Raw genomic sequence first — 27,968 nt, 5'->3', positions numbered from 1 at the left:
GTACAATTGCACTAGCAGTGATGCTAAAACTGCGCACTCACTGTACTCTAATCGCACTCTCACTATCGTAATGCGGCAAGCAGCTACCGCATGCGCGCAGCTATCTCGCCAAACTGCTACACCGTTGCTGCTGCGGTTCATTAGGATGGAGGACGACAGTTGCTTCGCGACCAGCTCGGAAACCTGGCACTGAGTTTGCTGTGCGCGTTCGTTCGTTCAATTAAAAAGAAACAACAGTAAGATTAAAGTTATCCTTCGAAGAAACCTAACACTGGTGATCACGTGTGCATTAGATTGTCCTAACTGAACCTTGTGCTTATCGTTCGTTCCGTGAGGAAGTCAATGACTCGTAACTATAGTGAAGTTAATTCTGCAAGTGATAGGATAGGCCGGATAAAAACTAATAAACATGACGCCAGGCGTCATCACAACACGCCTCCATATTTCATCATTCACGGTCACTTGCTAACGAAAGGATAGAATGCGACGTCGTGCGCAACTCGTGAAAATAGCAGCATCGTGCGTCGTCGGCTGTATGGTTCAAACTGAGAAAAAAAATTAGCGTAATAAACAACGAGTTAGGCCATCGCACAAAGCTGACCAGCGAAGTGTTTCAATGTACCGGAACAAAATTGATTGCGGACGTAACATTTTTTTATTCTACCTGTTTCATTTCGTTCGTTCAATATTATCTTGAATTGTACCGTACTACACGCGATACGAATATAATCAAAGTGCTTATCGATTACACTTCAGACGTTAAGGGATAGATGTCTAGATGCTACAAAGTATTGATAAGCAGAGTTTGTTTTATAACTTTTCTGAATGTTTACACAGCTTATGCATTAAAGTTTCTCGTCTCAATTGATCGTAGCCGACTTTGCAACAACATCTACCGCGTTTTTTATGATTGGTTTTGCAATCAATCCAGCTGTTCTCTACCAATCATAAATAGAAACCACAAACTGTGTCTACCAACCTTATCAGCTGCCCAAAGCAAATTAATGAAAACTTCAAACAAATCACCTTCGTAGTCTCTAGCCGTATGTCTCGACTTGTCCCTTCACCCTGTCAAGTAGAGGCTCAAATCATATCAGGCTTGTGGTACTAAACGAGTTTGCAGCTCTGTGGCTGGATAATTGTGCGGCACACGTGCACCAACAATAACAGCGAACAACGACAACACGAATCGCGCAACGCTGATCTCATATAAACGTTATGTCTATCTAAACTGCTGACCGTCCACCATTTATTATTTTTGATACATTCTTACCAAACATGCCAAAACACAAAAACGTTTAATGAAAAGGAAACAACACGGAAAAAAACTACAACCATATGCAAAACTGAATTATACATCATTTAACCTTGCGAAGGCAATAACTCATGGTAGCAGTATTTTTGCCATTCAAACAGGCCGTTTACTTGTCTTTGTATCCATTCCCCCACTCATGTAAATGTATTTTAGTCCACCATTGCCAACGATCCGCGATTATTGAAATAAAAAAAGCAATCTAATCACGACTTGATCAGTACCGCCACTGTCGCGTGTGATCGTTTTAACAGTTTTGGATGCGGTCGCGTTAATGGTATTGAACAGAGGTATTCCCTACCAGTTATGTGCATGAAATTGACGCTCGTCAAAAATCAAAACTTGGCAGTGAAGTCTTACCGCCACTCATATTCGCGATCAGATAAGGAAGCGCTGGATGGCGATCGGTGATTTGAGATAGTGTGTTTAAATATCAGTGCGATGCTGCAAAATGACGCGACAGAAACGTGCCAAAATAACCAGACCCTACTCGCAACACGCTCAAAACAGCAAGGGGTAGTTCAGCGAAACTAAGGCGATCTTCGAAGAGGGGGCGCGTAATCAATTCAAATAAGATCTTCCACTACTGAGCGAAAGCGAGAGCTCGATGGGAGTGATGCAAAGTGAGCATGGTACGAATAATTTACCGCGCTCAACCGACTTCGGGCGGTGCAACACAGATCACAAGATTTCGTTGAAGTGTCCGCTCTGAGCATCATTCGCTGATGAAAGACGAATATCGTCGCCGAGTGTTGTGTAGTTGTAGTGGTGATAATTTAGCGTATTTCTGCACCAATTGCGTTGAGGTGGTGGAACATTCAAAGCATAAGTTAATCTCGCTTGTGAATTACTTTTAGCACTGGTGGTGCAAAAAATAAAAAGAATGTAACACACTCAAACAGCTGAGCAAAAATGGCAAGCTGATAATCGTTTACGACCACCCGAATCCATGTTTATCGCGTGCAGCGGAAATGTTTATGATAAACCAGTGTGTCAGTGTGAGTTCCACATGTTGCGGCCTTCAGAGCTGCTACTAATGCGGTGGTGGTATAAAAAATGCTAGTGACGTTTGCTACGGTCTCAGACAGTCAGTGAAGGAAATACGCTCTCGTTTACTGTTTACGTTTTTATTTGCATTTGTGTTCCATTACGTCTGTTTATTTACATGTTGATAGAAACTAAGAGCCGGTGTTTTTGAAAACCGTGTAGCTTGAAACCGCTCACCGTATAGTAATGACTCTCGCCAATGATGTTGTGCAGCTTTTGTGCAATAGTCATACTGCTTATATTTTGAATTATTTTCAAAGTAATGCAACCATTTTACATTTTTTTTCTATTTATAAACGACAGATCGACTCTGCTCATACGAAACTTGAATGACTACTCATGAACTTACTAATACACTGCCATTTATTACAACAACACAAAATATGAAAAAATTTACCAAAACCGCATCTTCCGTGTGCGTCCCATAATTTCCCTATTTCATTTACATTTTATTTCTGGATCTATTTTTGGTCACCTACTCTTTCGTCGCGCGTCATAAGTAATCGAGTGCAAAACCGTGGTTTCTCCACGGTCCGAGCGACGATGGAAGACTGGGATGTTGGAAGCAAAACGGGTGGTTTTAGAATAAATCTAAACCATAATGGTGGTCTAGCGGAAATTTCATGGTCTATAGACATAATCCATTGGCCGTTCACCGTTTGGGTATTTTTGGCCGGTAGAAAGGGCTCAACGGCCTCCTTCAGTTCCGTCATTTGCCGCGATTAGCAGGAAGAACGGATGACACTTTCAACCACAGATCTTTACCAAGGTTCAAGATGGTTACAGAAACTTTGAGAGCACATTTCTAATAAGTAAATATGTCGATATTTACGCTTTGCTATCATATGATCTTGTACATTTTTATATCAAATATCAAACCAAACCAATAAAACTCATTTTATTTATTTATTTATTTATTTATTTATTTATTTATTTATTTATTTATTTATTTAAATTAATTACTCGACGAGGAGATTTTATAACGAATATCAAACCAAATCAATTGAACTCAATGGATGGCAAATTCTAAAAGCAGCATTTGCTACGAGCAGTAGGAGATAATAATTTTATTTCATCTACCAAATTCAAATAGCAGATGATGAGTGTTGCAACAGTCTTTGAACGGTTGAAATAGAATAGTGTTCAATGTATTCGTATGTTGCTGAATTGTGACTGAGTGACCAACTTCAACTTAAGAATCAAGCGATGATATACGAACTAAACATGCCTACAGCAATGACGTTTGAAAGATATTCCAGAACAATGCAAGAACGAATCGAAGATGATATCCTTTCTGGTAAGTTTTCTTTTGAGTATGTTATGTATGTTGTGTAATTAAACTCATACATTGATAAAATAAATGCATTTGTTAGTGATTCTCCGCTTTGTTCACGATGAAAAATAAGGTAAGCCGGGAATCACAAGGAAATGTATTTCATTCATTATTTCAAAATGTTTTACAGCTCAAATAGTTGGAGATTTGAATATCCTTTCTTTTGGGTAACGAAAGCCATATTTTGATAAATATTTAATAAAGCACAGCAAAAAAACTCTACGTTCACTTTCACGCAGGGTCTACATCGACCTTAAGATATGATTTATAACTAACAATATATTCTTTCCAATCTTATTCACTAAAAACATTTATATTGTGTTAGAAACTGGCGCTATAACCAAACAATATAAAAAAAAATTGCTACATTAGCACTCATGGTGCACCAAAACATTTTTTTTCACTCTTATTTATATGTGCTCCCATCTGTTTTTTCCCCTTTTACTCCTAAAATTCGCCCCGAAACATCGCCAGGTCTGACAGTCCGTTATAGCCTTAAAACACTTTCTGACATATTTGCCAATAACAAACATATAATATGATCTTATTTTTTAATGAACAACCTAATCTAAATTACGTTCTCAAATAACATACAAGTAGGCCATTTTGATCCTAGATTCATCTATTGGCTCATAAATAAAGTTATTACCCTAATGGACAAAACGATCAGTAGGAAGGTGAACCAAGGTTACTTTCCGTGTTTTAACCTCACCTTAAAACTTGATTCTCTTTCGTCTATACTGCAAGAAAGTTGATTATGTCACGCGCACTTTGGATGCAAGACGAGCAAAATGGATGCAACAATGGCAATTTAGATATACCCTTGCAGTTAGTGGTTGCTGGAAGTAGGATGCCAAGCGGAGAAATGACAAAGTTTTACCCTATCATGCTATGAATGCGGCGATACTAGATTAAGAGTTCTCTTAAGCGCACCTTCGACGGGATTGATTCAATTTATGAAGCCACCACCGTGGTGTTGTTTAAAGAGCTCTACTAGACTAGAAGAAAATGGCTGGCTTCGTGATACAACATTGAAAAAATCATTCCATTTACATTATGTAGCCGGGTACAATATAAACACCAGTTTGAAGCTGTAAATATCGCTAAAGGGTTGCGTAGGTAGTAGTCATATTTGCATAGATAATACTAATTAGCCACCGACTGCTGATTATGGTGAATGGAGCTACACATACCGCACACAAAGTTTTCATAATGTAAGCTCTAGAGCGTGGAATCGTTTATTTGTATTCTGGAGAAGAAAAAAAAGTTTCAAACATGTGTTCAACACCAAAAATACTATTATCTGCAGCATTTGGAAAATGTAATTTTTGATACAACCTGTTCCAATTTCAATAAACACTTATTTCCCATATTTTCAATAATATCAAATTGATAGTACAGTAAACATCTATTTCAAGTAGTTCACATTTTTTGAAGAATGTTATATGGTTTTGGGTTTATGCCATTCAACAGTATTTATGAATGGAAACGTATCCAAGTCAGCAAGACCATGACCCTGGCCTTGTACACCAGCGACCTTAAAGTGACCTCATCGCAGTGATTGTGCTAAGGATTCGCTGACAGCGCTGTCAAAGGCTGATCCAAAGGTATTTCGACTGTAGCTGATGTTAAACAACACAAGTTTGTTTATCCTTTCGTACAATACAAATCAATGTGGCTTTAGGGAAAAAGATTGAAAGAGTGAACAAAAAAAAAACAAACCCGAACTGCCCCAAGCACGTGTTGCTTGCGAAGTGCGCTTTTGTACATTATTTTAACTCACGGTGGGTCGCGTTCTCGCTGCGGCACGAACTGCGCAGGCGAGCAGTTTCGTAAAATACGAAGCCCTTCCAACCATCCCCATGTGAAGCCCGTTCTGCAACCGTTATACCCACCCAACCACTCACAAAAACCAGCGTGCAACAGTTCCTCGGCAATGTCTGGTTCTCCATTCGGGTTTACGAACCTGTTTGCGGTGCCACATGTACTGTGCATCTATAAAAATTGTGCCCTTCGTACTGGGATCCGCTCAGTAGGTCGTTGGATGTGGTGTTAGACAGTCTTTCGGTGTACTTTACACTCGTATTCGGCTACCGGAAGTGTTTCGAACTTGCCATTCGAGGGTAGGAACGCAACGATGAGTCAAACAACCGTTCCTTGTCCGTAACAGGCAAAGGGCTTTAAATGAGTTTTGTAATTGGACCAGTACGTTCGTTCAGCTCGAGTGCACAGTGCAGCAGTGCTGTTGACAGCTTGGTTACAAATCGACGCGCTCGATGGTAGAGGCGAGTGTGCACCCAGTCGTAGATGCAGTATCATATCGCAAAATCCGCCACTTTAAACGGTTCTTATTTCTCGTGAGATTTCTCAGTTTGTGTTCTCCAGAACTCCCGGCGTACCATGTACCAAACTGCGCCTCTCTCAACGCGTTGGCCGTGCCAACAATGACTGACATGTTTTCAAGTTGACTGCTTCATTCAAACAGGATATTTATAGCTTCCAGTTCTATTGTGCAGGCACTTGTGTCATTATGTTGTATCAAGGGTAGATTTTGAGTGCGAGAAAATAAATAAATTTCTATTCTGCACGTACCAATCAGCATTGTGCCTTCGGTTACACAAAATATAAAAAAGTGACATAAAGTGACACATTTTTAAACATCGATAAGAGAGTCTACTTAACATAAGTGAATGTGTTGTGCTTGATGTTAAAAGCAACGCAAATAAAAATAGTATCAATATTGATTTATTACTAGTCAAACCTGCCTATGGATTGGAATAATTTGAACCACGATGGTACTACAAGTGAATGATTGCCGTTCGATTACAGTGCTACGGAAGATTGTGTTGATAGGATAATTGTTGATACGTCCTGCAATTAAATTAACAATTACGTCCTGCGAGTTAAATGATAATAGCACTAATCAAACGCTTCGTAAACGTGAGTGAATCTGCAAGTACAACTGCATAATTGCTTCGACCATTCAGGCATGACACTCTTCATTTTAATGGAATGATTGGTTTTTGTGCTCTACCAACTATACCCACGACGGTATCAATTATTTGTTATGCAAGGATCAATATGTCTATCATTTTAGCTTGTTTTTACAGTGTGAAAACAAATCCAATTGAAGTGCTGTTTCCTGTTTGTTCATTTTGTATTACATAAATATTGTGAATTATAAAATACTCTCCAAAACCATATTTGGTCATATTTGTCAGAATTAATTATGTGAAGTGTAACGTTGTACTAGGAAATTTCTAGTATAAAAGAGAAACTTTATTAAGAGAGAAAAATTCAAAATGTGTTTTGCTTAATGAAATAGTGATGAGATTATTTACAATGCAAAATGGGGCATCAATGATCTGTTTCTTGGTGTTTCATATTAACCATATGTAGGATTATGTAGGAGTGTAGAAAACAGTGAAAAACGTTGAGTAATTGTGAATAAATCAGTGAAAAAAGTGTTATTATTGTGAAGAAATCAGTGCACTATGTATACAGTCATTCTACTATACATCGCTTCATGTGCATCTCTTGGATAAAAGATTAAGCTGCAGAGCGTGTGATTCTTTCTTTCAATACTTACCTAAGTGGTTCAATCAGGAAGTGTGCAATGGATAAATTAGAAATAGAACCGAACGAGGATGACGATGATGATAAAGCAGAGGACGTTATTACAGGTTAATAAGCTTTTTAACGCATATTGTAAATTGAATGATACTTAATAAATAAGCTATTTCTGTGTTATAACATATTGTTTATAATATGTCATGAGTGTAAGACGTTTATTGAAGATGGTTATATTGTTTTTACAAAAAAATGAAGAAAATAGTTCGCCTTTAAAAGATTTTAAAACAGACTCCTTACATTATTTCAAGGCCGTGGCGAGTCAAAAGTGGCTGTACAGGCTATGCTTCATTTCAAAAGGTCCAATTTACATCTAATTATGCGTTCAATTTACCAACGCACTAAAAAGCGAAAGGCAATTACCAGATGTCGCAATCTATCTGGCTTTCTCCGGAAAATTTTCGTTCCCCATTTCATAATGACATTAATGGCCGAAAGCGATGCCAAAAATATGAATTCACGCAAGATCATGGCCATGGCAATGCTTCTTGAAAATTTGTCCCAAATCTAAAGATATCTTTTCTCTGTGATTTGGAGGGTTCACATTTCCACAATTAATCATGTACCTACACTTCAGGGACACCATTACCATTGCACATACACATGTGAAAAAATTATTCAGATGTTAGTATTATAACGAATGATATAAGCTCTGAACTGTTTTTGTGTCTATTTCGGAGTTCATATGCGTTCACGTGTTCATGTCATCGATAATTAGTATTGCGCAATTACTATGTTTTAATAATCCGCTGATAGTTAAATAGTATATTTTGCGTATTATGTAGATACGTATTCATATTTAGTGTGTAACAGTGAACATACTCATTCTACGAGGTAATTAATGGTATGCTTCAATGTTTCATTTATCAAACGAATTTATCGTTATGGCTAGCTAGCGCTAGTTTCGTTTCTAGTTCTCACAAACAAAGTTTACCTAAACATAAGGCTATGAAATTATCAGTATGTGAATAATCGTAGCATAATATATTTAATAAACAGGACTGTTTTGAACAAAGGATAATCTACAAAAAATTATTTTAAAAAAATCAGTCGCAAGGATCCAAAAAAGCCGTTCAAATATTAAACTTTGTATTCCTTTTTTACAACACATACACACATTACTTTGTTCGCATTTATAATAACAAAACAATCAATTTTACACTTCACAATGAATCTTACTCTGTATACATCAATCTGAACTCCAACGTATTCATTTCAATCATTCTATTTTTATTAACCAAACAATACATACCAGTTCATTCATTCACTACAGTTTCCTAATGAACTCTAACTAATCAGTTAAAACAAGCTTTTTTAAAGAAAATATATTGCCATACCTCCCTGTCATTGCAGGACTAACAATAAATAAAACTACATCAGACGTTGATTTTTTCTGTCAATTATATTTTAAGCATGTTGTTATAGCTATTAATATATATTGCTGTCTATGAACGAATAATCTTAGAAACCATACCCCAAAAATATGATGGTGTCTATTAGTAGATGTACGGGCTCTCATCCGTTCTCACCATTCTCGCATATGCTATGTTCGATAGGTTGTAGTTGTTGTTATTGTAGAATTATAGAGGTTTTGGGCCTCATGGATCTCTTTTGCCTCTTTGTTCTAGAACCTACTTGATGCAATTCTAAACTCTCAATATATTTATATGAAAAATGAAGAGTTTGTTTATACAGACATCCATCCACAGATGGGATGTTACAAATAATTTGTATGTATGTATGTATATTTATTTTTAAATCAATAGCCTGAAATTGTAACCAAATTTTCATGGAAGATGGCATGAGAAACTATTGGAAGCGATTGACAGTCAAAGTATGCACAGAATAAGTAGGAATCTAACTTCACAGACATATACAACTAGGCTAGTTAAATCGATGTTTGTATTGTTTGTTCCTAAATCTCTGAATATGCACCTTCATAACACTATATATTTGCAATATGCATAAAATGTTAGAATGCTGAAAAAACATAATATGTTGTGTGGAATAAACCAGCATAAATATAGAAAAAAAAGAAAATTGCTTTAAAAACTAATGTTATAAAATCTTCAATGTTATAAAAACTAATGACTTAATCATTCTACAATAGCATTCTACAGTAAAACCCATGACAGGCATGTTGTTAAGTCGTACGAGTTGACAACTGTACCAGCTCAATCTTCTATGATTTTTAAAATTGCTCTTCTGTAATATTTATGCTGCTAGTCCTCAAAGAATATCCTTTTATAAGTTATATGAAGTCAGCATAAGAATATTGACCATAATAAAATAATCTCTAAGTTTCCCTTTTTGCAGGCTAACCTCTGTTAATGCTTTCAACCTCCGGCATGTCTAACCATGCAAATATGTTTTCCACTTAAAACATGCTAAAGATAGTTGTTGACTGAGTTTTATTTGCATATTGTTTACGGTACCCAAACATGAGTCGGTGCATATTTGCTCCTGAGATTTAAGACTAGTTAACAATTTCGGAATGGCTCAGAAAGCATCAACGTGCAGACCGTTTTACTTGTGCTGGTCTTTTTAACAAGAACACAGACTCTCTTATTATAATGTAAATATCATGATGTGAACAGTGTAAAGTGAATATTTAAAGTCGTAGTATATTTGAGAGTGGTATGGAAACCAGTATACAGACAGTAACTGTACAAGTACATATAATACTCTCTTATCAAACCGATATCAGTAATCAATAAGGATTTAATCCCTTATAGAAGTTCCTTTAAGTCCCGTTTTTAAATATCACGAGAACTTAAGCAATGCATCTAACACGGACAGTTTATCCTGAATAAAAAAGCTTAGGCGAAACATTCAAAAAATTATCGAGTGAATCCCGCGAAGAACATATGTGCACACTACCGATATGAACTGTAATGTTTAAATAAGACCAGAAGAGCTAATCAAAAGAAGAAAGATTTCGATTTGCAAAACAAACCTAGCTATATTTAAATCGTAAAAAAAACTAGTAAAACTATTGCTAAGTTAAGATAGTTTTCATCTTTGCCAATGAAAAAATAAAGGTTTGCCAAAAATAAAGCGGTTCTGCCAATTTTCATCAAATTTGTTGTTCATCATCATCATGTCACAGCATGTCATGATTTAAATTACATAAATCATTCTAATTGATCTTCAATTCCAATTATTTAACCTAAACTCATCCTAAAAACCAAGCCAAGCAATAACGAGATTTCTTGAGAGCTGATTCGGAAATAAACCTCAGCAAATATTGATGTTGCTCTCGACATCAAGAACCATGAGTGCTTCAACAAAAACAGCGTGTCAGTTATCAAAAAATCTCGATATCAACAAAAACTTTAGCGCGCAAAAATACTTCTTCGTACTTTTTCAATTTTCTTACAATTTTGTTGATATTCTGATCGGTAAACAAACCATCTACGCGGGGCCTATTTTAGTTTTATGGAAAAACCTGTTCATTCATCTATGACGTAAATCAATTTAATTATTTAGGGCAAGCAGCATGGTCTAGACTCTAGACTCTAGATACAGTAATACTCTTTTAAATTAAAATTAAATAAATTAGTTTTCCATGTTTGACATATAACGTGGCCTTTAATGAAGTATTTAAAATATAAATAAGACAATCGTTCTTCACGTTATGAAAAATGTTGTTAGTGATCAAAAATTTGTTCGAGATAATAGTTCATAATTAATTACAGGGTTTTTGTAGCCAGCTCAACACCATAAGCAAACAATTCAATAACAATAACAATAGAAGCTCGAATGATCTGTCATTACTTGCTTTATGTACGTTCAACAAGCACTTCACAATGTTGAATTGAGATTTAACGGATTGGAAATGAAGCCTACAGTGTTGAACTGGCTAGAGAAATCCTGTAAGTTTTTTAGGATAATGAAATGTTCTCTGGTCTTCTTTGGTATGACCTGGTATAACTGGCCAAATAAACTTTTTTTCTCAATCTCAACATTTAGATTTCTAACATGTTATTCACAAACTCGTTATTTATTATCCTTGCGCAGTACCACCAAACAACGATATTATAAAAACAAATACTTTTTAAAGCACATTTTATAAAATGGAATCTTTTCCAAACATCAGCTCAAATTCTTCTCAATTTGCATAGAACTCAATTCTATGCAATGTTTTCTCATTTTTTAGTAGGTTTGGCCAAAGTACTGCAAGAACTGTTTAAATTGAAAAAAATGAATAATTTACGTCGCTTAAATTCCTTAATATAAACTATTTATCATAAAAATTCCAAAGATCTAACACAATGCAAAATTGGCAACTGAAGTAATCAGATTTCACGGTATAGTTCATAATGTGCAGTGCTAAACTCTCTATTCTCATTAATCAATATCTTCAATACTCATATCAAACAAAATAAAAATTAAATTATTATAATTTTTTGTTTATTTATTCCATCAAATGCTTTTGAATTATAATGTGCACATACATAGCATAACTAAACTTTGAGTTTTTTGCGATTTCTTTATAAATCAATTAATGTTTGATATGTTCACTATACCATTTCAAATGGGGGTGGTCCCGTGGTACAGTCGTTAACTTTCACAACTTAAGACCATGCTCGCCATGGGTTCACACCTCATGTATACTGTCCATAATAAGGACTGAGTATCCGGTTGCCTGGTACCGTGGAGGACCAGATCTGATATTGCCAGTCCCGCAGTTCATATTCATACATGTTTTGTGTTGTTTTATACAGTTTTTATACTGTACAGACACCACGCAATCTCAGCAAGCACAGTGGATTGTAGCAAACATTTTACACACCAACACGGCTGCCAATTGTTTTAAATTAATCCCGTAAGCCGTAATATCACCTGAAATTTCACCAGGGTGCCTGTAAGCGCCTACAAAATCAACTTTTTGCACATCACGAGCAAGTAGGTGCCGCATTGTTTTGTTTTGATGTTCTGACTGACAGGTCGATTTGACAGAATGAATTGCTGCATTTTCAGTCATTTGTTTTACTGATATCCAGTGAAACGACTTATTTGACACTTATTTTACTGATTTTCAGTCTTCAGTTGAGATTTTACTGATTTTCAGTCTTCAGCTGAAAGTCAGTAAAAACATGACATTCATGCTGAAAATCAGTAAAATATTCTATTACTGAACCGTTTCAGTAAAAAACTTTACTGAAGCAGGATGAGAAAATTTGCTGTGTAGGGTTTGTAGCTCTCAAACTATTGGTTTTTTTTATTCAGAAAGAATTCAAACTATTGGTTATAACATATTGATTTTTTTATAAAATATGTAATGAAACATCGAAGAGATGATTGACGAACATTGTACACTTAAAGATATCTTAATAGATAGATATAGATAGATATTGTCCTAATTATTCATAAAGATATCAAGTAGACACTCTCTGCCAGTTCAGAAGAGGATATTTGTCATTGCAATTTTCTGAAGGTCATTAGGTTTCAATCATGAGAAAAATCCAATCGTTTGATTGACCATGACGTATAAGGCAATATATCCCATTGAACATTCAGTATTTCATTCCTTGCATTGTCACTTTCACTTTGCTACTTCAATAGGCAATTTTGTTTCGAATGCTGAAGCAGGAACCGGTCTGAATAACATTTTCAGATGGCAATTTCGACCCCTCACTCTATATTTTCGATCTTTGACCAAACCAACCATCAGACCTATCAACAGCAAGTTTCATCTCGTACTGTGAACTTCTCGCTATCGTTATTCCTCTTGTTGAACTCATTTCCTAGAATGATAGATTTAAATTGAAATTCTCATTACATCCGTTCTTCTCACCCCTACAGAAAATTCTCATCTAGATGACCTCTACACAAGATATCGGCAACGACTGCGAAGATCGTTGTTCATCACTGGCCTGGGAATATCGATACTCTCCTGCATCACGTCAATCGTCCTATGTGCCCTTCATGATGCGGTAAGGTGCTACTTTCAGCTTCTTTTCATGGCGTAACAACGTTTTATCGGTGTGTTTCTTGATGTGGTCCTGTTATCCTGTTTGCACTCTTTCCAAAACGTTTCCTCTTTCTATGCGTTAAACTGAATGTAACCTCCTACTCCTCTCCACAATGTCTGACAATCATGATCAACTGTTTCCTTTAATTTATCGTACACTTTCCTTCCGAACGAATCTTCTTGAAGAAGTCGATTGTTAAGAATATTCTATTTCTCTTTATCTATCTTTCTCTTTCTCTTTCTTACACTGTTTGTTTCTACCTACTTTTTGTTGTTTTCTGTATTTCTCATGTGCTACCACATGCATGAACTATGTGTGTAATCCTACGCGTCCATGTACCATAACTGTGCGCTTATGTTTCATCGCCATTGAATAACGCAACACATGACAACCGAATCACTATTCACCAATCTATACACCATACACCTACACAAACCATATGGAAAAAGAAAAATCGAGATCCAAATTGAAAACAGTTGATTTATAGATTCTGGCCGATGTAGCGCTGCTGGCTGGTGCCTCCACAGTGCTATGTGGAATCCTGGTGGCTTTACAATTCCCGGCAGTGATGAACTCGCCCCTGGCTGCTCTTTCCTTCGCAATTCTGACCACTGGAACGATTGGTGCCATATCCACGTTCGTCGGTACACAGCTCGCGCCTTTGCCACTGTTTGCATTGATACTTGTAAGTATACAAATTTTATGTTGGTGCTTATTATTCATACTTTTTAAATTACTAAATATATTCTTATTGTCTGATTTTCATTTACAAGAATAGTTTATAATTATTTGATAGTTTTAATATTTAAACTTTCTTTTTGATTATTTTAATTCAAATATTACATGTAAAATTACTACGGCAAGTTTCTTTCCTAGGATTGCATTATTGGCTCATTATTTGCAATCAGCGCAAAAGCTTTTTTATATAAAACGCTTAAAAATAATGGTAGTTTTGTATAACATTCACTACAAACTTCTTCATACATGACATGCATGACATAATTGTTCAGCGCTTTTTTAACGTTATCACTGAGCACACCTTTTCCCTCACGTGCCTGTTACAACATGAGGCAAATAATGATGTGAATAAGACCATGCCATAGCAATGCACGGAATAACAGCGACTAATTAGTCGCCGTTGAAACACGGCACATGTAAAAAAGTTCAACAAGCTTACAGTAGAGCTCTTACTCGCTCTCTCTCTACATCATACAGTCCGAGCTTCAACAACTATGGTTCTTTGTCTTTCAACTAATATGCAACACTTACTCATTACAAATAGTTTCTTCTTACTCCGCAAACACAGTTCTCTACGCCCGTACAATTTCATCTGTCATTTGCATACCCAATTCCAATTCGTGTCACAAAGTGCTGCACACTCTGCCTGACACTACGGCTCCCTCTAACCGCAGCATGTGGCCATGACAAGAGGGTAACACACACAGCAGGACGTTAATTCTACACTACATCCAGTGTATATCTTCAAGCTCTGCATGAGTTCTTTTTGAAACAAACAAAAACGAAATTTTCACAGTGCCAGGCCGTTGTGCTTGGCTGACATCAACCAAGAAGGGTTAGCAGCAATTCTGCTCGCCGTAGGTTTCCTATCTTTAAACCCCTACTTTAAAACAGCAAAAAACAAGTAACATGCCGGATTTTTCACAAAGTTTTTGGTGTTTCTTTTTCAAACTCAAGGGTGTCCACACGATGCTACCAATATCTTGGCCGGTATCAGTGGTGCTGGCTGTGTTGCTCTGCATCGTCCACATTGGATATCGCATTCTATCGCAAGTCCACGACTTTCCACCCACATTCTTCCCTCAGCTGCTCGCGGAAACTGTCTTCCTAGCGTCAGCTTCCGTTTCCAGTCTCTACTACCGTATAATGTCTGATGCGGCCCACATCGACGCAGTTGACGGTACGAGAACGGGGATCGAGCAACGAGTGAAGCTGGAATGCGAACGGGAACAGCAAGAGCAGCTCCTGCTGAGCGTCATACCGGCCTACATTGCGGCGGAGGTGAAGCGCAGCATAATGCTGAAGATGGCTGACGCCTGCCAGCGAGCCGGCGGACAAACTCAGACGAGATTCCACGAAATGCACGTGCAGCGACATAACAACGTGTCCATTCTCTATGCCGACATCGTCAACTTTACACCACTGTCTGAGCAGCTGACAGCATCCGATCTGGTTAAGACACTAAATGAGTTATTCGGACGGTTTGATCAGATCGCTCAAGTAAGTATGTGTAGATTAGCACATTTTCAATTAAATGTTGTAGTCTTTTCTACAAATATTTACCCCTACAGGCGCAGTCGCTCCAAACGAATGCACGCTCTTTACTATAGGATATGAGAATGTTTTGTTCGATGAGAATTGAGTACATTTTATTCGTCTTTTTTATTTAAGGAAAACCAATGTCTCAGGATAAAGATTCTTGGCGATTGTTACTATTGCGTTTCCGGATTGCCAGTATCACGACCACATCATGCTGCTAACTGTGTCAACATGGGACTTCAAATGATAGACGCCATCAGGTCAGTCGGCAGATTTTTTGACGTATATTTCAAATATTATTATCTAACTGTCCAACTCCAATGTTATAATGTTCGATACAGAGATTTATTAACCCATCTCATATTACTGCAGCTTTGCATTTTTTTTTTTAATTATGTACCTTGCTCGATTTCTTCAAACATATTATTGTACAAGTGCGAAATAAAACAACACCTATATGATTTCCTTTACATTGCCAGTTACGTGATTCAATATAGTAGCTATGCAAAAACAATTGGCATACCAATTCTGATGAAGCGTATACACAGGATTAGCTTTTCCCTCAGGTAGACTAGAACCTAAGAAAAGGCTTAAAAATCGATACAGTGTCATTCACTCACCGTGCACTTGTGCCATTTCCACCTCATCGCAATGACACTAACAAGACCAAATTGAATTATAGCGTACGTCTAAACCATCAATCCTTCACGAAATCATATTTTCTATACTGCTCCCGTTCCAGATTCGTACGGGAGGCAACCGGCTTCAATGTGGACATGCGGATCGGCATCCACACTGGCAACGTGCTGTGCGGTGTACTGGGATTGCGGAAATGGCAGTTCGACGTTTGGAGTGATGACGTGACCCTGGCAAACCATATGGAAAGCGGTGGAGTTGCAGGGTAAGACCATAATCGTTAGCCGTTTCTACCGTTCTAGCCGCTCCCATTGCGCTCGTCGCCAGCTTTTCCTGGACAACTTATATCCCGATGTTTTGCTATGTTCCGCCCCGGGAAAGGATTCCTTACTCCTAACCCATTATTAACTTTGTTTTTCTTTCATTTCCCCAACACTGTACCGGTTTTGACTTAAAACACACACACACAAAATACTATCTGCATCGCTCCAGCCGGGTGCACATCACAAAGGCAACGCTGGATTACCTAGGCGACATGTTCGAGGTGGAACCGGGCGGGGGTGCGTCCAGAGAGTCCTACTTGGCGGATCATAAAATTGAAACATATCTTATCGTACCACCGAAGGTAAGGAACCTTTCCGATGTTCTAGCTTTATACAGACATTACAAAGGTTACAGAGTTTTCTCCCTCGATTCTAAGATTAAGTGGTAGCTAGACTCGTCCCTTGAAGTCTTTATAAACTGACTGCAATGTTTTGCATTATTTTTTTTTTTACTATTTACATTTTAATATGTACCAGATGAACACATTAAATATAAATGTTGTTGCGATGAAAGATCTTTGCCTAGATGAGCCACAAAGAGCCTTCTTCTTCTTCTTCTTTGGCTCAACAACCGTTGTCGGTCAAGGCCTGCCTGTACCACTAGTGGGCTTTGGCTTTCAGTGACTAATTGATTTCCCCCCATAGCAGGATAGTCAATCCTACGTATGGCAGCACGGTCTATTTGGGGATCGAACCCATGACGGGCATGTTGTTAAGTCGTACGAGTTGACGACTGTACTACGAGACGGCCACAAAGAGCCATCTACACGAAATATAAAGCAAACGTACATTTATTATATTCATTAAACAGTAGTTTAAATCATACACTCGTAAATAAAAGAATGTATTAAGAGCGATTCTTTTCTCAATAATCAAACAATTCTGAAAGCGCAATTAAATCGTGTTTATTCGTACCTTTCTTAATTGTTAAACAAAATCCAGCCAATCTTAGCTCAACCCGATTCGCAACCCGAGCACATAGACTTACAATGTAAATACGAACCCTTGTGATCCCACTTTCCTTCTCATCAGGTTGACCGCTTCGTTGAAGCGAGAAATAGAACCTTAAACCTGGGATTACGGAGAGCGGCACATAAATTCTACCTTTGTGTCGCTACCCCCGAAAGCGCTCAAGGATGTTTGAACGATTGGCGAGTGGCTAATGAAATGAAATTTTCTGTTCTCTTCCCGGTTTTTCAACGGATCATGAACCTTGCCACAGAAACCTCCAACCGATTTGGGTAAACCAGCCACCGCCGACTCGCACACACCAACTTCCAACATCGGCACCCCGTCCCCAACAACCATGGTTCAAATAACCGAGCCCGACCAGGAGCACCTGCTTCCGGCCTTGGAGCCACCGAAGACACCGAAAACACCACGAGCCCCTAAAACTCCGGATGACGTTCGGCGCTCGCACGCTTCCATCTCCCCTATAACTATTCCCGAGGAGCAGGAGCAACTGCTGCCACCATCTCCGGCCAATATTGCATCCGGTGGGCACGGGCTGTTGCCACCGCCATCTCCAAACTCCAAGCAAACTGTGCAAATTAACCCGCCCACCATTAACGAGGAGACTGTGGATAACGATGGTACAGCTGACGAGACCGGCGAAGCGGATGAGGGAGAATCGAGGAAGAAATCCTGCCTGACGCTTCCCGTCGAACCAATTACCACCAACGGACACCTTCCGGAGCGTGTCGGAAGTCGCAAGCTCTCCGTACAAGGTACGCCGCAGATACCAGCAGCATTCTTCTGCTCTATCCTTTAATCTTTCATGCTTTCTTGTTATTATTGTGTAAGACAGATCGAATAGTTGAAACGATGAAAATTGAAAACTTTGAGTCGAATAATACAGTCGGTTGGTCTTATAGCAGACGTGTTAGTTCCTGTAAAGGCAAGTTATGGTTCGATTCCATTTTGGAAAATAAATTGCGTAATCTGACGATCCGGTTTTGCAGCATTAATCAGTAGAATACTCAGAGTTACTCAGAGCCATCATAGCAAAACATATATTTGGCTGTCCAGAACCACCAATGGAAATGCTTTGTGTTCGTGCCTTTCTTTACTTTCAAATAGGAAACAGAATTAATTCCATCGGTAAGGGTTTTGCTTACCTACAAGACGTCGGTATTATTAGTCAGTAAGGGAAAAATGATCTTGAAATCAAGCCCGGAACAGGACAATTATAAACTAAATTGAATTTTGGTAAATTCTTCCTAGAATAACATTGCAACGGGAACATGATACCTCGTTTAGATTTTCGTTTTGTTTTCCATTCGTTTTAATTCGAAGAACTGTTTAAGGACTTAATCTCGTTCAATCACTTTCCGAATACTACCGTATAATTTTCGCTACTTTTCGGCTTTCGATAGGATTGATTGCATTTGCCGAACGACGAAAATCGTCGAGTTCCATTTTCGGCGATATGCGCAAAATGTCGATTTCCAACATCGACTGTCTCCGGTCGCCCATGGTAGCCACACCAGGAGGACCTTTGCTACGCACTCGCCCTTCATCAAAGATGACTAAGTACGTGGAGTGCTGGGGCGCTGACAAACCCTTCGCAAACATCACCGACTCCAAAATGGCTAAGAACATTGGCTTGGCGGTAGGTGTGAGAAGATGCATATACATTCTCCTCTGGTTGCAATGACTGATTGATACCGCTCCATTCCAGAGCATCGCGATGATCGAGTCGAATCTGTTACCGGAGGATGGGTATTGCGGTGAATGCAAGTGCTGGGGACCACCGAAGGAGCTCCAACCCGTCACTATGTGGTACCGGAATACAGCTCGAGAGACGCTTTTTCGTGCACAACCTGAGCCAACGTTTCGCTTTGATCTCATCTGCTCTTTCATTCTTTTCCTGACGATAGGACTGATACAAATCATAGTATTTAAAAGGTAGAAAACACGTATTTATGGCAATTTAGTTTCATAGATGTAATCGAATGGTTTATTTTATTTCATGTATTGCGCTGTAATATCCCAACGGTATACGTTCACAGCAATGTAGTCGTTATTGGTTCACTCAGCGCAACAGCTGTAGCTTTAGGATTGTTTTTATACTTAAGTAACTACCAGATGTCGAACCTTTCGCCGCCGGGAAACAACGGCCCAGGACAGGTCATAGCTGCCAGCCGTGGTCTTCGTTTAGCAATATTCCTTATTACCACAGCACTCATTGCAAGCTGTGCCATTTTCAGTGTGGTAAGTCGAAAATTGCGCCTGAAGCTCGTAAGCGGAACAAAATACCTTGCTCATCGTGTTTTTTTTCTTACTAACCCATATTTCATTCATTCCATGCCAGATAAACTTTGACGATTTAGTTATAGCCGACATTCATTTCGTGAACAACACCACCGAGGATATCATGTACGACGATGAGTTTGCTCCTGTTGCTCCCGTCTACCTCTACATGTGCGCTATCAGCCTGGCAGCAGTCTCCGCTTTCCTGAAAGCGGGCTTTCTTGTCAAAGGAATGCTGATGGCAATATTCGTCGCTATCCAGTCTTCTGTCTTATGGACAAGCTCTCTGTTTGAGGCTTACGGGACGTTGGGCAATTCGTAAGTTTTATGCAACAATGCAACAAGACGTTACTATTTTTTGCTTTATAAAAGCAAACGCGATAAATTAGATTTTTTTTATCAAATATCTTTGCACTAATAAATAAGAAATTACAGGTACAATATAAACATGTTAAATTTGTTAGGCCAATTCCAAAAACAAGACAATTTCACGGGTTGATTCAAAAATTATCCCATAGCAAATATGAATAACAATATCAAAATATAATGTTTACTAATAATATTTCGACATCAGAATGGTTCCAATATGTAATCTTTGGTAGATACATAATCCCACCTCCCAGAACATGCTAAATTCAATGAGCTGTCTACGCTTTTCCTCAGGTGGCCTTTAGGATTTCAAGGCTTGCTATTCCTATTACTGATAAGTGCTGTGTTGCATACACTCGATCGCCAAGGTGAATATGCCGCTCGAACCGACTTCCTGTGGAAAGCCAAGCTAAAGGTGGAGCAAGAAGAGGTCGAAACTATGCGAGGAATCAATAAGGTAACTATTTACTAGCAGCGGGAGTCATAAAAACTATAAATTAATCGCGTTCCTGTGGCTGATGCATTTATTCGCCCGGGACGTGCCACATGCAACCTGAATCGTTTGCTCATTTTCCACCACTTTTTTTCTGGACAACCAACCGCAACATTTGCTGCTCACCGTATTCCGATTCTTGACTGCTCTTCCCACAAACCAACAACGCACGATTTCTGCCCTTTTCCACTTGCTTGCCGGTATGCTCAACCTGTTTCGGTTGAGTAGATTTTATTGGAAAACATATTGCCCGCGCACGTCGCCCAGCACTTTCTCAAGAAGGAACGTGCCGTGCAGGAGCTTTATCACGAGAGTTACTCGTCTGTTGCGGTCATGTTTGCTTCGATTCCGAACTACAAGGAGTTCTACGACGAAACGGATGTGAACAAGCAGGGGCTTGAGTGCTTACGGTTACTGAACGAGATTATCTGCGACTTTGACAAGCTTCTGCTCAAGCCTAAGTTCAGCGGTATCGAGAAGATAAAAACCATCGGAAGTACCTACATGATTGCATCCGGACTGCGCCCCGGCAAGGAAGAGGGTGCCACGGTAAGCTCCCTATCTATAATACATTCTACTGTTTTCCATCCACGTTTAAAGGTGCTATTACCAACGTACTTGGATCGCGAAACTGTACTATATTGATGTTACCAAGTCGATTTGTACTGTGCATGCATGCTTGTTTCAATACCGCATGAGCTATGAATAGCAATAAGCAAAAATATTTTTTGCATGAATTTTATTTCTTTACCTCAACATATCAAAACATCCCTATGAAATGTGCTTCCACTGCACATGTAAAATTTAAAAACAGATGCTAGTTGATGATATTTTCTCAAGAATTGACGATGCACTAGAATCGTATGCATTAATACCATCCCATAGCAACCCAACTCAATATATACCAATATGGATTCATACTGAGTCCTAATTGAGAATGGTTTCTATCTATGGCTAGGGACATAAAGGTCTAGGGCTTCCGAAGTTTGCTTGATTCATCAACCAACAACCGCCACAACCACCAACCGCAGCGCTATGGGCCAATATGCAGATTGGTTTATTTGTTTGGGTCGCCGCTCTCTGCACATTTCGTTTCATTACTGGAACGTGTGCAAAGCGACGCCCAAGGAATTTTCTTAAGTTAATTGGAAATTATTATCCATCGCATGCAAATCGACCCGGCAAAATGGCTGCCACGTTTTAAGCATAAAACTTTTTCATTACCTAGAATCAATGTTTGCGCTGTCTGTTTTATGTGGCAGTTTTATTTCTACGAAACCCCAATTTATTGCTTCCTATTTTAGGTAATGTGCTCGCCAAATTAACAAACTGAAACTATATCTAAAGAATTTGTACATCGTTGTATAGTATACCAAATTTTATAGAAAATGTGTTTTGTTTTGTTTGTTAACCACCTCAACAAGCGTTATTGTTAACAGTCACAAATTGTTTGAATTGTTTTCACTTATGTTTACTAACTCACTTGTTTCCCATTTCATGATTGTGCATTTGTTTCCACGTCCAACCCGGTAGAAAAATAATGAGCTGGTACGTATCACCACCAACTGCTGGAATGGTAGACCTTGTTAGACTTTTGATTTTAGTCACCTCCACCAGGATGTTAGTAAACGGTTGAAACATCTAAATGACGTTAGGGAGGCACATCACTTACACCCAACTCACCTTTACTCCCTAATGGAACTGATCGAAGTGTTTCCCACGTATTCCCTACTGTTTGCTTCCGGTGGACGGTGACGTTATTATACCATCAATTTTTATACGTCCAGCAACATCATGACCTATCGTTATTTTCGCCATTTTCTCTGCATTATAAGCGCTCTTTTAGAGCAGCTTTTCAATTTCATTATTTTTCACCATCCGTCTATCATTATCTATTCCCTCTCTTCGCACTGGAAACAATGTTCTTCCGGTGTGGCCAACACAACGATGAACTCCCGCCCGCCCGTGTAGGATGAAAAACGTACCGAGGAACACAATGTGGTCGTGCTAGTGGAGTTTGCCATTGCTCTCATGACGGCGTTGGATCAAATAAATCGTGAATCGTTCCAAAGATTCCGGTTGCGGATCGGCCTCAACCATGGTCCGGTGATAGCCGGTGTCATAGGAGCCCAAAAGCCACAATACGACATCTGGAGCAACACAGTTAACGTGGCGTCCCGTATGGACTCATGTGGAGTGATGGGACGAGTACAGGTAATATAACGTTATGTGCTAACTTTTCCGTTCAAGTGCATGTGGAAAGAGTTCAATGGACATTCTAACGAAAGATAAGGTTTACTATTAGAGGTATTGTTTTCTAAACAGGAGTGTATTCATTATATTAAAAATTATATTTATTATTAGTTTTTTTCTGAATTTATTTCAATCATGTTTTGCTCTTTGCAGAATCAATTTTATTACTATGAAACAAATAAAGATTTACCCCAATGGTATATGTTAGCTTGCCTCAATTTCGTAATATCTTTCATTCGTTCTTAAAATCCACAGGTTACAGAAAACACGGCCAAAGTCCTTATGGCAGCAGGTTATTCGTGCGATTGTCGAGGACCTATTCATGTCAAAGGCAAAGGAATTCTGACGACTTACTTTGTTAAAACACCATTTGATGAACGTATTTAGGCGTAGTTTAAATAACATGTGCCAAAAGACAGTGTTGTAGTTACATGCAAAAACGTACACCAAAGACATACACAAAACGTCGTAATCAGTATTACGAAACAAACGATGCGATTTTAGAATAGAATTGAGCATAGAAACATAAACTTCGTAATCTGCTACGTTTGGTCATTTACGTACCTTATGAAGGTATTAAACAACCATAATGGTTATCTCGATATGTGGCAAAATAGTCTTTAGCTTTGGTGTCAACTTTGCACTGCAGTTTTGCAATCATTTATCACAATAGAATGTAAAACTCCCATAGTTTCTCCATCGACTCCATTCTCTGCATTGTTTCATCACTACCACAAATACACTACCGCGGAAATACATTTTTAGAGCTTTTTTATTATTTTGAAGAAATTTTTAGATGAAATTACTGTATACATAATCAACCTATGCTTCGATTCCATTGTACCTAAAGCCAAATAAATTTAACCTTTATAAAAGTCAGATGTTGTTCTGTGAAATAGCAAGCATATTTCATTTACTTTGTTTATTCCGCCAATAAGTGCCTTGTGCTGAAAGAAACTGAACAAACGTAAGGTAAGAACAAATCTCCATCACACTGCCTTTCTATTACGCCAATTTTATCACTCCACTCTGAAACGGCAGTATAATATATTTTGTTCATCTTAAAGACAGAGTGAATCCATTACGTTGCTCTATTACCTGAAAACGAGGACGCTCTTAAAGGGCATACCAATGTCAAGGGAATTTTACTCGTGGCAATATCTTGGAGGGCACCATTACCCTAATGTAGGAGGGTTCCAGGATAATGGTACAGATAGAACACATACATAGTTCAACCGTCACAGGTACCATGATATATGTTGCTATTTACTCACCTTACTTTTCCGTATTTATACAGATGACAAATAGGGAATAAGAATTCCTACAATTGGTTAAGTAGCAAAATCATAAAAAAGTTCACCGTAACCGGCTAATGATTATAAACTTCAACAAAAAGTATAGCCAAAGCTGTTTTTATTATTTTTTTTTAGCTGGAATGCACTCCACACCTGTAACACTAACTGTAATGGTCGTGTGCAAGAAATATTTGGGTAGCTCCAAAAGCACCACCGTACTCAGAATTATATCGCACGATAAAACCTCCCCTAACATGTGAGAAGAAATGCGATTACGGTTTTAGCCATCGGCGAAAGCTTTTTTCCCTTATGAACCTTTTGTCTGCTATACACCACTTAAACCTCTGCTTAGTAAAGCCGGAATATGACAATGCGTACGAAACCATTATCAACTTAGAAAAACAGAGCTGTTATCTGACACACTCCACGGCATAAATGCAATATATTTCGATTATCTTGCTGAAGGCAAACCGCATCATTAACATTACACGTGGTCACTATTCTTTCATGAAACTTTACAGCCTCAACAAAGTTATTTTTTGCAAATTAAATACGAAAACAATACAAATAGATACAATTTTATAACTTTTTTTATAATATGACGCAGTTGTAAACATTGTCGTTTAAATTGTGTTTTTTATTAAAGGTAATTGTATTAACGTACAAAACGACTCATTTCTTTTCCTACTCATGTATTTGTTTTAATATCAAACTAAGCATTCTTTATCCAAATGCTGATCAAACAAAAAAATAATAAACTTTGAAATTACACAATTGGAATCAGTATCTTTGGGATGCTGTAACAACTTGTTTCTTCGGTTCCGACATTTCACTTACATACACACACAAATATGCGAGGGAGCTGCTAATGCATGCAATAGAAAACTTATGTTTCGATTTAAACAGTTCAACTACGTCAATGAAAGTCAAGAAGTAGTGTTTCAATGATTGACAATCTGATTCCAATCACAAACTTTGTCGATGATTGACTTAACACCGTCGATGAAGCGATCAAGTGACTTAAACTCAATTTGTTGCCAGTAATTACCAGCTTTATGAAAACTTGTTACCACATCAATCACTATCATAGAAAACAGATGGATCAAAGCTCCACATGCGGTATTGGAGCCAATGAGCCAATTCAATATAACAAATGAAGTAAGTTGTACAGTTAGGTAAATTAAAATATTAACAAGGTAGTACTCAAAAAGATATCAGTACTCAATTACATGTATTAGTTTGACGCACGAAGCAAATTGTAACAATTAACAACAACAAGCAACAATTAACAATATACATCCATTTCTTTTACTATTGCTCAGTGCCTTGACCGACAACGGTTGTTGGCCAAAAAAGAAGAAGAAGAACTCTATTCAATATAATGCGAGAAAAATTTCCCTTTTAAACATAAATTCGTTCCAAAGAATATCAACACATTAAATACCAAACAATACAATTGATATTAGACAAGAGAAGATCTTTGTAAAACATCTCACAAAGCTTTTAAAAAATGCAAAAATTATTTAAAAATGTACACAAAAACAAAAAACCTTGCATAACATTATGTTTACAAATAACAGTCGTGGTACGAATGTTTCATAAAAATATATACATTCGGATACTTATACATATCCGAACATATCCGACGGATACAATATAGACATTCGGATACTTATTGAAATAGCTCAGTATCCGAAAAAAATATAAAAAATGAACAACTCAATCAAATACTGGGCGTCTCCATAAGGTTGTCTCATAAAATTATTTTTTAATTTTTTTACGCCACGCATTATTTTATTGCAGTCTTTTATTGCAGTTGCATTATTTTAATACATACCATTCAAGCACCACAACTGAGCATACAAATTCAATACAAATTAATCAAAAATTATCCATTAGTTTGTACTTTTATTTGCTGGTTGAATTTCAGAAAAGAAACATACGATACAATATTTAAAAAAAATTTTTTGTAGCGAATTATTCCTACACCCAGTTACAGTGATATAATTTTAGTGTTTGGATTGCACAAATAACAACAACATCATGCAAGTTTTTATCAAACATATATTTCAAAATAAACACAAGCAACACACAGCTTAAGGTAGTGCTACCAAATTATTTTATCTTGAAGCTGGGTACAAAAATATTAAACTATGATGATGATGTACAAGTTTACAGCGCTTCTAATTTGCCAGATTTTGGAGGATTGGCCACATTATTACATCACGCAACGTTTCATAAAGCCTTTTTTCATATTGCGTCCATATCACATTACGTCCATATCATTCATAGGCAGAGCGTTTGTGTTGAAAGTTGTGTGGATTGAGTTTCTCCGCTACCTCAAGATTCAAAATTTGATAAGCGTATTGTGTACAATGCTCTAAGCGGAATTTTGTGAAATTAGTTAACTTTTTTAGAAAAAGAAGGAAAAGATATATGTCTTATCATCCACCGCTAGGAAGAAGACTGAGTAGTATGTTGAATCATACACATTACAATTAATAACTGTTCTTGATTCTATATAATATTGATGTTAGTAATAAGTAACTAGTAGTAAGTATCTTTCTCAGATATTAGTAATATCTATTTCGTTGTAATGTATTCTATCAACTAGATGACATCCTCGGTAACAAGAAAATAAACCTCCAACAAACCTGTTACGTACATATTGGTGGATGCCATCCACGAGGTACCGCAATTGATTATGCGAAAACTTTGTACAAACTATTCGTCCTCAGAGAATGTGAAAACTTTTGCTTTTCAATTTTCCTGTCTTTCGTACCCAAGAACACCCAGGTTAATGGTAAACTGATATTTTGCCAATGTTAAAGAAAACTTTTACCCACGCGTAATACATTTTGTAGATGGTATTACATTGTCAATGAACTTACACTTTCTCAATGAATTTTGAATGAAATGTAGAACACTTGTGGTAAGCATTAGCAAACATAAGGACCGATCTCAGATTAAATTGACGTCCTTGTATTATTTTACCAAAATACGTATCGAAACAATTTTAAACTAACTCACTTGTATTTTACTACTGTGTGAACAGTATGGGGTGATAAATCACAATTTTACAATAATGTTGAAAAACATCAATATGGTTATTAAGGATAACGTGTATTACTTGTTTTAAAGTAAGAGAATCCATAAGTGTCCGATTGACCGCTTGAGGCAATACTTTTTTTTCTCAAAATTGTATTTTCTGCAAACCATCCTATGATGAAAACAGCTTAAACTCTTCATTGAGTATTGTTTGACAATTGACGCTCAATCAATTTGCCTTTCAAATTAAATTGGCTATTAATTCTTGTAATCTAAAGTTAGTGCGAACAGCTTTCACACTTCACATCAACCTAGTTGAACCAATCAAAATCAATCACGGGGAAAAACGATATCAATAGGCAAGCTCAAACTAGCTCTGTGTTGAGTAAGCTTCTAGCCTTAGCGTAGAAATAGTACTAGTATTGACGTATTAGAGCTTAAATGAACCATACAAGCGTGTTCCAATGCGATAAATTATTTTCTTCTAGATAGTTAAGGTTTACAATAAATAAAAACACATCCTTACCATTAAACATCGTAATTTAAACGTTGGCTCACAACGTATTGCAATTTTGTAATAGCAAAATTCGAAATATTTTTGCAGATGGTGTAAATTCCTACTGTTTAATATGCTTTATGCCATTTACAAATTGGACTACCTAAGCCGTTCAAAGCTTTTCAAAAGGTATCACAATTCATTCAGACGCAAAAATTTGCACACA

The 27,968-nt window shown here is 37.6% G+C and overlaps 1 protein-coding gene across 9 annotated transcripts; it reads left to right on the top strand.

Annotated features, from left to right (window-relative positions):
• Positions 1–23,782, top strand: LOC120955519 (adenylate cyclase type 2). Of its 9 annotated transcripts, none has more exons than XM_040376458.2 (18): positions 3–236; positions 3,456–3,656; positions 13,131–13,261; positions 13,788–13,985; positions 14,996–15,538; positions 15,710–15,837; positions 16,320–16,478; positions 16,706–16,838; positions 17,759–18,263; positions 18,912–19,147; positions 19,217–19,443; positions 19,548–19,749; positions 19,850–20,106; positions 20,452–20,614; positions 20,879–21,199; positions 22,184–22,198; positions 22,622–22,864; positions 23,159–23,782. In XM_040376458.2, exons 2-18 carry the CDS (start codon positions 3,566–3,568, stop codon positions 23,288–23,290), a joined length of 3,684 nt encoding a protein of 1,227 aa, XP_040232392.2. In that variant the 5' UTR covers positions 3–236; positions 3,456–3,565; the 3' UTR covers positions 23,291–23,782. The 9 variants fall into 9 exon arrangements, with proteins under 9 accessions (XP_040232393.2, XP_040232392.2, XP_040232391.2 ...); XM_040376457.2 differs by having other exon boundaries at positions 3,453–3,656; XM_040376463.2 differs by lacking the exons at positions 3–236; positions 3,456–3,656 and adding exons at positions 5,695–5,815; positions 7,287–7,375.
• The last annotated feature ends 4,186 nt before the right edge of the window (positions 23,783–27,968 follow it).

This window comes from Anopheles coluzzii, chromosome 3 (assembly GCF_943734685.1).
Source record: "Anopheles coluzzii chromosome 3, AcolN3, whole genome shotgun sequence".
NCBI lineage: Eukaryota > Metazoa > Arthropoda > Insecta > Diptera > Culicidae > Anopheles > Anopheles coluzzii.
Note: the sequence above shows the minus strand (reverse complement) of the source record. Positions and strands in the feature narration are given on the sequence as shown.

Bases quoted from the DNA above. Each gene is read 5' to 3' on its own strand.
- LOC120955519 (XM_040376458.2), top strand. From the start codon at position 3,566: ATGATATACGAACTAAACATGCCTACAGCAATGACGTTTGAAAGATAT. The intron at 19,444-19,547 runs GTAGAAAACACG...ATACGTTCACAG, and splicing joins CAAATCATAGTATTTAAAAG to CAATGTAGTCGTTATTGGTT. The intron at 22,865-23,158 runs GTAATATAACGT...TAAAATCCACAG, and splicing joins GAGTGATGGGACGAGTACAG to GTTACAGAAAACACGGCCAA.